This window comes from Anolis sagrei, chromosome X (genome assembly GCF_037176765.1).
Source record: "Anolis sagrei isolate rAnoSag1 chromosome X, rAnoSag1.mat, whole genome shotgun sequence".
Lineage (NCBI taxonomy): Eukaryota > Metazoa > Chordata > Lepidosauria > Squamata > Dactyloidae > Anolis > Anolis sagrei.
Window position 1 is genome coordinate 87518739 of NC_090034.1, and position 14759 is coordinate 87533497.

General features: G+C 42.0%; 1 protein-coding gene across 1 annotated transcript; it reads left to right on the top strand.

The window, feature by feature from the left end:
- Positions 1-1627: 1627 nt before the first annotated feature.
- LOC132781984 (trypsin-like) lies at positions 1628-14055 on the top strand. Its single transcript, XM_067460749.1, has 6 exons — positions 1628-1634; positions 1732-1827; positions 6110-6266; positions 8059-8312; positions 12699-12835; positions 13850-14055. Exons 1-6 carry the CDS (start codon positions 1628-1630, stop codon positions 14000-14002), a joined length of 804 nt encoding a protein of 267 aa, XP_067316850.1. The 3' UTR covers positions 14003-14055.
- Positions 14056-14759: the final 704 nt, after the last annotated feature.

Sequence of the window (14759 nt, forward strand, 5' to 3'; positions counted from 1 at the left end):
CAACAGAGCATTGCAATAGGAAAGTATTAATAAATATAGTTTGTAAATTCCCCTCCACCTTTTCTGCAATCCTGGTAATGAGTGGGGGACAATTGTGTGTTTTAAAATGCATTTCAATTGTATTTATTGTATTTAAACTGTATTTTTAACTCAACACACAGAGTATGGTTTAATTGTTTTGTTTTTTTAATTTTAGTATTTGCTTTGTTTTAAATTTATCAAAGTGTGTGGCTATTAGCCACCTTGAGTCCCCTCAGAGAGAAATGTGGGGGTATAACTGAAGTAAATAATAATAATAATAATAATAATAACAACAACAACAACAACAACAACTTTCGAATTCAGACTGACAAAGTTTTGGAACACAATACACCAGACATCAAGATTGTGGAAAAGAAAAAAGTTTGGATTATTGATGTCGCCATACCAGGTGACAGTCGCATTGAGGAAAAACAACAGGAAAAACTCAGCCGTTATCAAGACCTCAAAATCTAACTGCAAAATCTGGCATAAACCAGTGCAGGTGGTCCCAGTGGTCATTGGTGCACTGGGAGCCATGCCAAAAGACCTCAGCCAGCATTTGGAAACAATAAACATTGAAAAAAATCACAATCTGTCAACTGCAAAAGGCTACCTTACTTGGATCTGCGCGCATCATTCAAAAATACATCACACAGTCCTAGATGCTTAGGAAGCGTTCGACTTGTGATCTTGTGATACGAAATCCAGCATATAGATCTTGTTTGCTGTGACATACTGTGATAATAATGCAATCAAAGCCAGAATTGAAAAGTCAACAACAGATTCCAAGTGTAGACTCTGCAAGGAAGCAGACAAAATTATGGATCGCATATTCAGCTGCTGCAAGAAGATCATGCAGACGGACTATAAGCAGAGGCATAATACCATTACTCAGATGATTCATTGGAACTTGTGTCACAAATACCATCTGCCTGTGACAAAGAACTGGTGGGATCACAAGCCCGAAAATGTTACAGAAAATGAACATGTCAAACTAATCTGGGACTTCCAAATTCAGACAGACAAGAGTTTTGAAACACAATACTCCTGACATCATGATCATGGAAAAAAACAAATTATAGATCGTCAATGTTGCAATCCCAGACAATAGCAGAATTGACAAGAAGCAACTGGAAAAGCTCACACAATATGAGGATTTAAAGATAGAATTGTGAAAACTCTGGCACAAGCCAGTAAAGGTGGTCCCAGTGGTGATCGGCATATTGGGTGCAGTGCCTAAAGACCTTGGCCTACACTTAAAAACAATCAGTGCTGACAATATTATCATCCGTCAGCTGCAAAAGGCCACCCTACTCAGATCTGCACGCATTGTTCGTCGATACATCACACAGCCCTAGACATTTGGGAAGTGTCCGACGTGTGATCCAATACAAAAGCCAGCATACTGATCTTTTTTGCTGTGTACTAATCTTGCTGTGTCTAATAGTAATAATAATAATAATAATAATAATAATAATAATAATAATGCATTTAGAAGTTGCCCTGGATGAAAGTCATTTTCACAACAACCGTAACTGCTATTTGCATTTAACCCACCAGACAACATCTCATTAAGTGCCCACTACATTTTTGTTAAACTAGCCTCATGGCAGGTGCCAGGTTGAACAGCTTTATGCAAATTCTAAGCAAAAACAAAAGACTTGTGAACAGAGGAACACATTCATTCCTCTATCAATTATTTACTTTAAGCTATCCCTGCGAGTATAAAATTATGCATCCCCCCGTTCTCTTGCCCTATAACCATGGAGCAAGTCCTGGGCATGGCACTACTTCTGGCTTCCACAGGTAAGAACAGTTTTGCCTATATAGGTATAGGTATAGTTCGATGGTGAAGCACTTGATGCCATGTTACAGCATAATATTGGCATGTAATTGTCAAACTATATCAGTCTGATTTTTAAAAACAGCATCTTTTTAATTTTAACTGTTGACCACTCTTATCTTGTAATTGCTAATTTGGAGACAGTCTTATTATTATTATTATTATTATTATTATTATTATTATTATTAAAGGTAAAGGTAAAGGCAGTCCCCTGACATTAAGTCCAGTCATGTCTGACTCAGGGGTGTGGTGCTCATCTCCATTTCTAAGCCGAAGAGCCAGCGTTGTCCATAGACACCTCCAAGGTCATGTGGCTGGCATGACTGCATGGAGCGCAGTTACTTTCCCGCCGGAGTATTGATCTACTCACATTTGCATGTTTTCGAACTGCTAGGTTGGCAGAAGCTAGGGCTGGCAGCGGAAGCTCACGCCGCTCCCCGGAATCGAACCTGCGACCTTTCGATCAACAAGCTCAGCAGCTCAGTGCTTTAACCCACTGCGCCACCGGGGGCTCCATTATTATTATTATTATTATTATTATTATTCTAGATCGATCAACATGTCACTTTCTAAAGTACTACCCTTTATTGTTCTTTTTTTTTAAAAAAAATTGTATCCAGTTGTCTACATCTTCCTCACTGAATCCTCACTGAATCTTAACTCGCTGAAAGCATGGTAATTCATTGAGAGCATTAGCTGCTGCCAATGAAAAACAATGCAATTAAACGTAATGTAAAGTCTTCCTGCAGTGCCTAATTGGTGATGTCATCCCTTGAGGACCAGGTAGGGGGGATCATACTGTATCTATGCTATAGAATTAATGCAGTCTGGCACAACTTTAACTGCCTTGGCTTAATGCGATGCAATCCTGGGGGTTGTGGTGTGGTTAGGCTCCAGCACTCTTTGGCAGAGAGGGATAAAGACCTTGTAAAACTCCAACTCCCAGGATTCCATAGCATTGAACCATAACAGTTAAAATGGTGTCAGACTGCGGCAATTCTATAGTGTAGATGCAGAATGAGCCTCTCTACCTAGTCCTTAAGGGATGGCATCACCAGTTAGACCAGTGGTTCTCAACCTTCCTAATGCCGTGACCCCTTAATACAGTTCCTCATGTTGTGGTGATCCCCAACCATAAAATTATTTTCGTTGCTACTTCATAACTCTAATTTTGCTACTGTTATGAATCATAATGTAAATATCAGATATGCAGAATGTATTTTAATTAACTGGACCAAATTTGGCACAGATACACGATATGCCCGAATCTGAATACTGGTGGGGTTGGGGGGAATTGATTTTGCCATTTGGGAGTTGTAGTTGCTGGAATTTATAGCTCACCTACAATCAAAGAGCATTCTGTACGCCACCAACAATGAAAGTGAACCAAACTTGGCACACAGAAGTCCCATGACCAAGAGAAAATACTGGAAGGGTTTGGCAGGCATTGACCTTGAGTTTTGAAGTTGTAGTTCACCTACATCCAGAGAGCACTGTGGACTCGAACAATGATGGATCTGGACCAAACTTGGCACGAATATTCAATATGCCCAAATGTGAGCACTGTCAAAGTTTGGGGAAAATAGACCCTGACATTTGAGAGTTGTAGTTGCTGTGATTTATAGTTCATCTACAATCAAAGAGCATTCTGAACCCCACCAAATATAGAATTGGGCCAAACTTCCCACACAGAACTCCCACAACCAACAGAAAATACTGGAAGGGTTTGGTGGGCATTGACCTTGGGCTTTGGAGTGTTAGTTCATCTACATCCAGAGAGCAGGAGAAGGGCTTTTGATGGGAGGATTTGCCGTCTGTTCCCAAAAATGAAGATAAAGACAGACAGAGAGATCTTCAGCCTTCTCTGCCAAAAGGGTTCCTAAGACCATTAGGAATATTTCTTTTCTGATGATCTTTGGTGACCCCTCTGAAACCCCCTTGTGACCTCCTTAGGAATCCCGACCCCCAGGTTGAGAAACACTGACTTCAGCACTACAGACAGAGTTCGCATTACATTTGATTGCATTGTTTTCATCAGAAGCATGCTTTCAGTTAAATACCATGTCTTAGAATCCTTGGAAGAAGGGTAAACTAGAAACGTGAGAAATAAGACATCACACCAATGTGTTGTGAGGAATACATGACTTCTGAAATTAGTCTCAGAATAGTTTTATAGCAAAATAAGTGGATCTGTATGTGCCTGAATGGATTGATATGGGGAAGGATTATTCATTGATCATTTTTGGGCAGGAAGAATGTCCAGGCATATTCCCATCACAAAAACACTCAAACTATACTGTAAAGAGTTACTGAATTTCATTTACATGATACTTGAGGCTCTGACAGTAGGAAATCTATGATAATAGTTAGAAAAAAGTATCAGAACAGTTAAGATCCTAGTTACACAGCACTTTTTAAAGCCATGTTCACACATCACGCTAAACCATAAATTCTTACTGTTAGCCATCAGTTATCCTGTATATATCTTTAGTTATTACATGTTGAAAAATTGTTTTAAAAGGGAAAAAAAATAAATGAGCAAGGCAGTCTACTGAGGAATTACTCTCTGAACACAAGGCTAGACACAGAGAAAACCTGAATTCCTATTTTATTTTATTTTAACAGTACCTTTATTTTTAGACTTGGTAAGTGCAAAAACCATCCATACACCTGGCAAAGAAAAGCTGTGCAGACAAGTACAACATGTAACTTTAATTTCACGCTTTGAGCGGCTCCTTGTTCTCATAACACAGAACATTCAGGCCTACACCTGTGCTTTGAACTTTTTCCAATGAGAATTTGCAAGACAAGAATTTGGCACGGGATAGTTAACTAGTAAAGTTCTGTTTGCAGAAAAAACTACCCCCCACTCTCCCCATTGCATCCACTTTCATGGTCACAGCGCTAATAATTGCCAGAGAAGATAGAATCCTAGATATTATCGGCAATAGGAAGAGTCTGGTCTTGCTTCTACAGTGAAGTGGTTTCAGAAGATCCTGAAAATAGTGTATTATATCTAGATATATAAAAATGTAATGTTTGTTTGTGGGACGCACATAACTCAAAAACCACTGGACAAACTGACACCAAATTTGGACACAATACATTTGTCAGGCAAACGAGTGACCATCACTCATAAAAACACAGCAGAAGAGACTTAAAAGGCCAAAGAAAATTTACATTACAACGCATGCGCAAAACCACACACACACACACACATGCACAAATATATACACTGACATATACACACACAAAACACATATACACAGACTGGGCCACAGCAACGCATGGCAGGAGACGGCTACACAATACACAACAAAGCTCTTTGCAAGCAACATGACAAATGGTTATACTGTATGGGAGATTCTAGGAATTAGAGTTCATATCAGTAATTTTCCCAAGGTCTGGTATTCAAGTTTCCAATTGTATTTGGATAAATAGATCTTATTATGAGAGATCCACACATTAGCAACCACATCTGGACAAAAAGCTGCAATCGTCTGCAAGATCGCCACCAATGCTTTTTAATGGGAACATTAATTACTATTTCTAACTGCCTGCAACCTAAACCATCCAGGATGTTTAAAATGTGTCACACAATCTGTCCCCATGGTCTCCAAATTTAAATAGAATCATATTCGCCAATACATCACACAGTCCTAGACACTTGAGAAGCGTCTGACGTGTGATCCAATACAACAGCCAGCATAGTGATCTTATTTGCTGTGTACTAATCTTGTTATGTTTCAAATAATAAGAGTAATAATAACTTCCTAATTCAGACTGACAGAGCTTTGGAGCACAATACCCCTGACCTCATGATTGTGTTAAAAAACAGAGTGTGGATCGTCGATGTTGCAATCGACGGCAGGATTGAAGAGAAACAGCTGGAAAAGCTGACACAATACAAGGATTTAAGATCGAACTGCAAAGACTCTGGCACAAACCAGTAAAGGTGGTCCCAGTGGTGATTGGCACACTGAGTGCAGTGCCTAAAGACCTTGGCCTGCACTTAAAAACAATTGGTGCTGACAAAATTACCATCTGCCAGCTGCAAAAGGCCATCTTACTGGGATCTGCACACATTATTCGCCGACACATCACACAGTCCTAGACACTTGGGAAGTGTCTGACCTGTGATCCAATACAACAGCCAGCATAGTGATCTTGTTTGCTGCGTACTAATCTTGTTGTAATTCTAATCATCATCATCATCTTTTAAAAATATTCTGCCCTCTCTTGCAGTGTTATGTCAGACCGGTGAGCGCATCATCGGGGGAAATGAATGTTTGGCCCACTCCCAGCCCTGGCAAGTGTTCCTCTATACCTCCAAACTGTCTCGGTGCGGAGGAGCCTTGATCGATACCTTCTGGGTGCTTACAGCTGCACACTGCTGGCGAAGGCAAGTTCGTGGAGTCTCCATGGAAAGGGCAATGGCAAGTTTGCAGGTTGGGAGTCCAGAGGCTAAAATTTAGTTGGTATATATCAGTTATTCTAAAGAAGCAACTGGGCATTTTTGTCCAATGTGGAACAATCTCATTCAAACAAGTCTGTAGAAGGGAAATAATGCAGGCAGTATTTCTGCACATGAATGTGCTTGGGAGTACATTTATTGTGAGATTGGCTGAGATTTAATGTCTTGGTTCAGTTTTACAATGCTTCAATTCAACCAAAGTGTTGCATAGTGTGATTAATGTATAATTATTAGTGCATAGGAAGACTCCAGCAATACATGGAGAGAGATTTGCCAGATGTACAAGCTGGCTTTAGAAAAGGCAGAGGAACAAGAAACCAAATTGTCAATATTCACTGGATAATGGAGAAAGGCAGGGAGTTTCAGAAAAACATATATTTCTGTTTTATTGATTATTCTAAAGCCTTAGACTGGGTGGATTGTAATAAATTGTGGTAAGTTCTTGTTGGGATGGGGATACTGAGCCACCTTGTCTCTCTCCTGAGGAATCTGTACAAGGACCAAGTAGCAACAGTAAGAACTGGCCATGGAACAACAGACTGGTTCAAGATTGAGAAAGGTGTACGGCAGGGTTGCATACTCTCCCCCAACCTATTCAATTTGTATGCAGAACACATCATGCAATGTGCAAGGCTTGATGAATGCAAGGCTGGGGTTAGAAATTTCTGGAAGAAACCTTAACAAGCTTAGATATGCAGATGATACCACTTTGATGGCCGAGAGCGAGGAGGAGCTGAGGAGTCTTCTAATCAAGGTGAAAGAAGAAAGTGCAAAAGCTGGATTGCAATTAAACATAAAAAACCCAAAGATTATGGCCATGGACTGATTGACAACTGGCAAATAGAGGGAGAAAACATGGAGGCAGTGACAGACTTTGTATTTCTAGATGCAGAAGCATCTAGAAGCAGACTGCACCCAGGAAATCAGAAGACGTTTACTTCTTGGGAGGAGAGCAATGACCAATCTCGATAAGATAGTGAAGAGTAGAGACATCACACTGGCAACGAAGATCCGCATAGTCAAAGCCATGGTATTCCCTGTAGTAATCTATGGATGTGAGAGCTGGACCATAAGGAAGGCTGAGCGAAGGAAGATAGATGCTTTTGAACTGTGGAGGAAAATTCTGAGAGTGCCTTGGACTGCGAGAAGATCCAACCAGTCCATACTTCAGGAAATAAAGCCCGACTGCTAATTGGAGGGAAGGATAGTAGAGGCAAAGATGAAGGACTTTGGCCACATCATGAGAAGACAGGAAAGCTTGGAGACGACAATGATGTTGGGCAAAATGGAAGGAAAAAGGAAGAGGGGCCGACCAAGGGCAAGATGGATGGATGTATCCTTGAAGTGACTGGCTTGACCCTGAAGGTGCTGGGGGTGGCCACGGCTGACAGGGAGCTCTGGCATGGGCTGGTCCATGAGGTCACAAAGAGTTGGAAGTGACTAAACGACTAAATGACAAAAGAGAACCTATCTTGTTTGTAACTTAGGCACTGCATGTAATAAAAGGTTTTTAAAGCCATAGTTACATAATCTACCATATTAAAACATCAATATTTTAAAAATACAAAATGACCAGGAAAGCTAAAGCATCATGAAAGATGTGGCTGTTTAGTTACCACATGCCAGGCTAAATAAAAAGGTCTTCACTTGGTAGTAGAAGTAAAGAGCCCCTGCTTTGTCTTTTGTTGTGCACAACTCTTGGCTACTGTTTTCCTTGCAGAGGCCTCACAGTCCATATCGGAGAGCATGACCTGCGTAAGCATGATGATGGGGAACAGTCCTCCAAAGTAGCCAAACTCATCCGTCACCCGGAGTATGAGCCTAACAGCCTCAAGAACGATATCATGCTTGTGCGCCTGGATACCCCTGCTATCCTTGGGAAGAACATTAAGACAGTTCCAGTGGCTAAAGAATGCACACATGTTGGCGCAAAGTGTGTGGTCTCAGGATGGGGCACCACTACTTTCCCCGCAGGTAAGAGGAATTGCTAAGTGTTCTTCATTCATCCTGAAGTAGGGTTTCTTAAATATGAACTCCTTCCATCTGTGAAGTTTTTACATGACTAAGGCATCTAGCTATATTAAAGAGGAATAAAAATCAAACATTTACTGATAATCAACCACCATTTGCAAGGCTTGCTAAACAGGCTGATGGCCCTTTTGTGAATTACAGCTGAAGCATCTTCTGCAAAGTCCACAATGAACACTGAGAGTTGTTGCTAACAGATTTGTGTAAATGAGTGGCATACAGGAACTTTTTGTTGGGTGAGTGGGCTTAGTAACAAAAGTCCCTCCCTATAAATGCACAGCAGATTAACTTATTAGCAGTAGCGTGACCCAGCACCAGTAGCTCAAAGTGATAAAAAGAACAAAAACACACAGACCTATATTATCTCTTCCATATGGTTGTATTATTGACAAGAACAAAGTTTCCATAACACAGATAAAGTTCTTTATACTTCCTTCTTTGCTTCCACACATGGCTTCTTTCTCATGCAGATAAACAGTTTCGTTCTCATAGAGCCTCTTCTCACACCAAAGTTACACAGGAGCTTGACCCAATAGCTTTTTACACACAGCAGCCTTCACATCGGAGCTTCACACACAATGGCCTTCAACCTGCAGTTTCTCTCACCGAAGCTTCTCACACCACGCCTTTTCAAACTGAGGCCCACTAACACTGAGGCCTAACTCCCACTGAGGCCCTTCTCCCACTGAGTCCCTCTCAGACTGAGGGCTTTCTCATACTGAGGCAAACTAACACTGAGGCCTTCTCATACAGAGGCGTATCTCACTCAGGTCTGCTAACACTGCAGGCTCCCACAGGCTGACACCTCTGTCAGACTGAAGCCTCTTCATACTGAGGGCAACTAAGACCGAGACGTACAAAGCTACAGGCATACCTACCGGTACTTATATTGAACAGCAGCTTTTGCTAAGTCATTGCATCTATTTAACTCTTTCAGTGCATTGTAATTTAAAATATCCAGTTAATTTTTAATATTTCTGACACTTTACTGCTGCCAACTTTTTTGTGACTCTGACATTGAGTTCAGGGGGACCCTTTTGAGGTTGGGATTCACAATTTAAGAATCAGTGCTGTAGACAATAGATGGACGTGTATCATTAGGCAACAGATGGACATGTGTCATTGGTCTGTCTTTTGCATCTACCCAGACCCTTCAACTGGAAGTCTCCTTTGAAAAAAGAAGGGTTGCTTCTGAAATTCTCCAGTACTAATAACTCCCCTTTAAAGTAAGGTTCACTCTCCCCTACACTTTGTTTCAACACAATAGGAAGTGAGCTTCCAGTAATGTTCAGTTTTGCTTTGGGAGTATGGTAGGACAGTGGCAGGTCCTGGGGTGAGTGGACAGCAGATCCTGGAAACTCAAAGCTTTCCACCTCTGGCTGGGAAAATGGGGTTCTCCAGGTATGGTTGGGTTCCTATCGCTGTATAATAGCAGCTCAGGCTTCTGCAAGAACCCTGTCCAGTCTTCATCCCCTGCTGCTATGTCCCTCCTGGTGGCCAAAAAGATTAATCTTGAGGAAATGCAGGGTGTTTCCCCCCTTTTGCACACACACACATCAATAGAGAAGCAACTTGTGGCTAAATTATTTATATTGCAAAATTTATGCCTGTAAGGAATACTTGCCTGAAGGAAGCAAGGAACCAGATCTTTGGATACTCTTAGGAAGTCACCACAGCTCAGTGGTAGAGGATAGGCTTTGCATTCAGAAGGTTCCGGGTTCGAGGTATTCCTTGCTAAAGGGATTCTAGAAAGCAGGATCACAAGTATCACATGTCCGAAAGTGAGAACTATACTGCTGGGGAAGGAATGGTAATTTCACCCAAGAGTGTTGTTAGGGATATAATCAGTGGTTTGGATGTATTGTTGAAGGCTTTCATGGCTGGAATCACTGGGTTGTTGTAGGTTTTTCAGGCTATATGGCCATGTTCTAGATCTTCTAGAACATTGCCATATAGCCCAAAAACCCTACAACAACCCAATCAGTGTTGTGCTTAAACAGCAAAACAAATAACGTGTAAATACAATGATCAGGTTACCTCCAGTCTTGGAAAATGCCAGGTTTGGCTCACGTGGGGTCAGGAGTACACAAAACTGCCCTCTATGTATGTCATCTGGAGATGGCTGAGCTTTTGCAAAGATACAGTATCCTCCGGAGAGTGGATTGCAGGGTGGTATTGTGGGTCACGTTGGAACTTCTGAGGCCCCTTCCACACAGTTGAATAAAATCCCACATTATCTGCTTTTAACTGGAATATATTGCAGTGTGGAGTCAGATAACCCAGTTCAAAGCAAATATTGTGGGATTTTTGCCTTGATATAGGAGCCCCTGGTTGCGCAGTGGGTTAAACTGCTGAGCTGCTGAACTTGCTTACTGAAAGGTTGCAGGTTTGAATTCGGGGAGTGGAATGAGCTCCTGCTGTTAGTCCCAGCTTCTGCCAACCTAGGAGTTTGAAAACATGCAAAGGTGAGTAGATCAATAGGTACCGCTCCAGCAGGAAGGTAACGGTGCTCCAAGCAGTCATGCCAGCCACATGACCTTGGAGGTGTCTACCCCCAAAGTCGGAAACGAGTGGACTTAATGTCAGGGGAAAACCTTTACCTTTTGCTTATTCTGTGTTATATGGCTGTGTGGAAGGGCCCTGAGATCCACGTTCTATTCTCCTTGTTGAGTAATCAGACTGGTCATTCTCCCAGTCTGAGTGGCTTAGGGTGATCATTGTGAAGATAAAGCGAGGAGGAGGACAGCCATATCTGCTTTGATCTGGATAAGGGATGGACAACTATGGAACAACTATGACAACTATACTCCAACGCCCCCCAAAAATTACAGCTGTTGTCTCCAAATGCCCTCTAAAGGCATGGGACATTTTTGCTATTTTGGGAGGATCAGACATACTTTTTTAGGCCCAGGAGAAGCCTTTCTTAAGCCAGCATCCATTTAGAAAGTATTGGGGGGAAATTTCATGGGGTTTTTTTTTACCCTAAGGGACACTGAGAGCCACCCAAACACCTTGAAGCTGCATACAACTCATGTGGCATGGTGTTTTGAAAGATGAAGCAGAATTCTGTGTTTGAATCCCTGCCCAGTCATGGAAATCCAATGAAGATCTTTGGCACTCTCTCTTACACTCTCTCTTGGCACTCTCTCTTACACTCTCTCAGCCTCAGAGAAAGGCAATGGCAAAAACTAAGAAAACTCCATAGCTTTGCTATAAGTTGGAAATGCACACAGCAGCAAAACTGAATGTTATAAATATACATTCCTATTAACCCTGGTGGCGCAGTGGCTTAAACCGCTGAGCTGCTGAACTTGCTGACTGAAAGATTGGCAGTTCGAATCTGGGGAGTAGGGTTAGCTCCCACTGCTAGATTGAGTAGATTGATAGGTACTGCTTCTGTGGGAAGGTAACGACGTTCCATGCAATTGTAAGGGAATGCCGTCCCTAAACCCTCCGGGATCTTACCAGGTCGCTATGGATCACCACAGGAGTCCAAATTACTTAGAGCAAAACACAGATTTATTCCAGACTGCAGTAAGGAAGGCGGACAGACAGCATACGTAGCAGTATGCCGATACCAAGCTGCCGCGCCAAATGGCACGACCGTTGGACTTACATACCCTCAGCAATGCATTTAGCAACCATATTCCAGTAACATAACACGCCCCATGTACCCCTGTGGCCAGCTCTGTGGTCAGCTACCAGTAAACATGTAACAACCATGTACCCTGTGGTTAGCTGTTGTTCCGAGAAGCTATGGGGCAACGATGTTCTCTGTGGTCAGCCTGTTCCAGGCAACCATGTACCTTGTGGTCAAGCAGTAGCAAACATGGAGCAAGCATGCCTTGGTCAATCATCCTGTTTATCCCAGGAGCCCAAATACCGAGCACGGCATGCCTACCCAAGCACCTTGCAATGTTCCCATGCAGCCTATATGTCTGAAGTAACCACAGTATCCCCTAAATATGGCTTACTGTCCTCCTCACAATCATGCTTGCCACATGACCTCGGAGGTGTCTACGGACAACGCCGGCTCTTCGGCTTAGAAATGGAGATGAGCACCACCCCCCAGTGTCGGACACTAGTAGACTTAATATCAGGGGAAACCTTTGCCTTTTGCTATTAACCAATGGCCAGGTGCAAACAAGAGATTGGAATCCATGAACAATAGGAAGTTCGTTCATTCCTTCCCCAACCCCAATGTTATTTCTTCATATTGTTTCCAGATAAGGGAAGGGGGATAGTTGGGAATGTAGTGTCAGGGAAGAAGCAACCTGATGTAAAACAGTAGACCTTCTGCATGATCCACTCACTTGAGGATTCATCTTGCAGTAAATTATGCCTATCGCCTGCAGTGTTTAGAGATCAGCATCGTGTCAAAAGATATATGCAACGCTACATATGGGAGCCTCTTTAATGACAACCACATTTGTGCTGGAGCAATGGAAGGAGGGAAAGATTCATGCCGGGTAAGTGGCAAAAACAGACTGAATACGGACTGCCTTTGGACCTAACTGGTTTTCTCCCAAAGGCTTATGCACATGGTTTTAAAGTGTTTTAATTTTTCAAACATACTTAAAATTGTTAACATGTTTTAATCTATTTAATATCATCAAAGTCTCATGATACAGGGCAAGATTTCATGATCAGTATGATAGTAACTGCTGCTTCTATGATTATTATTACTGGGGGATGTTGAAATCGTAAAGGTTACAGCTTTTAAAAAGTAACTTTCCAAACTCTAGTTTTGAGAAATATTTGCATATATAGAAACTTAGGCCCCTTCCACAGAGCTGAATAAAATCCCACATTATCTGTTTTGAACTGGAGTATATGGCAGTGTGGACTCAGATAACCCAGTTCAAAGCAGATATTGTGGGATTTTCTGCCTTGAAATATACAATGCCAGAAAACCGCACATTATTATTATTATTATTATTATTTTACTGACACAAAAGCACAGTATGTCACAGCAAACGAGATCTATATGCTGTGTGATGTATGATTATGATTATTATTTGAAACACAAGATGAGTCCACAGCAAGCAAGATCACTCTGTTGGCGGTGGCTTCTTCTTTTTCTTATTTGAAACACAACACGGTTAGTGCACAGCAAACAAGATCACTTGTTTGTTGGCTGTTCTATTGGATCACACATCAAACACTTCCCAAGTTTCTAGGTCTGTGTGATGTATCGGTAAATAATGTGTGCAAATCCGAGTAGGGTGGCCTTTTGCAGCTGACAGATGGTAATTTTGTCAGCGCTGATTGTGTTTAAGTGCAGGCCAAGGTCTTTAGGCACTGCACCCAGTGTGCAGTTCGATCTTTAAATCCTCGAATTGTGTCAGCTTTTCCAGTTGTTTCTCTTCAATCCTGCTGTCGCCTACAACATCAACGATCCATACTTTGTTATTATGATTAGTATTATTATAAAACCCATCCTGCTTTTGGACAATGACCATTTTGTTCTGGTGACTTTACAGGGTGATTCTGGGAGTTCTTTGGTGTGCAATGGGACCCTTCACGGCATCGTCTCATGGGGACCTAAGAATTGCGGAGAAAAGAACAAACCTGCTGCTTATACAGAGATCTGCAAATTCTCCAAGTGGATAGAAGAAACCATGCAGATGAACTGACACCAAATCAGTACTGGTGAGGTGGATATTCCCTAATAAATGTGTGAAATCAAGACATTATCTGGCTTTCACTTCTTGGTTCTATTCTCATGTGGGGACAGCGACAGGAGCCCCTTTCAATGGGTGATGAAAGACAGAATCATCCCCCTCCTTTCTTAAAAGAAGGTGGTTAGAATTAAGACAAAAAATAAACAAGAGAGGAGGTTAATTTGAAAATGAGTACAATGCACCCCAACAGGGAGCTCTGGCATGGACTGGTCCATGAGGTCACGCAGAGTCGGAAGCGACTGAACAGATAAATAACAACAAACAAACAAAACAATGCAAAAGGCAAGCTGCACAAAAGTTTAGCTTGTAAGAGAGGCTGGCAAGCAGTTTCTGGGTAATAATTTGGAGGCACTTCCTGATAGTAAGAACTGTTTGGTAGCATGTCTGCCTTGGGAGATGATGGATTCTCAGTCACTCACTTTAGGTACCGTATATTCTACCTTTTCTTGAAATTCTTCCTTCAGAGTAATTGCTGTGTGCCTTCACATTATTTTAGGAGCTCCCGGTGGCACAATGGGTTAAATCCTTATGCCAGCAAGACTGCTGACTGAAAAGTTGGTGGTTCGAATCCGGGAAGGGGGTGAGCTCCTTTCTGTCAGCTCCAGCTTCTCATGCGGAGACATGAGAGAAGCCTCTCACAGGGTGGTAAAACATCTGGGCATCCCATGGGCACCGTCCTTGCACACGGCCAATTCTCTCATACCAGAAG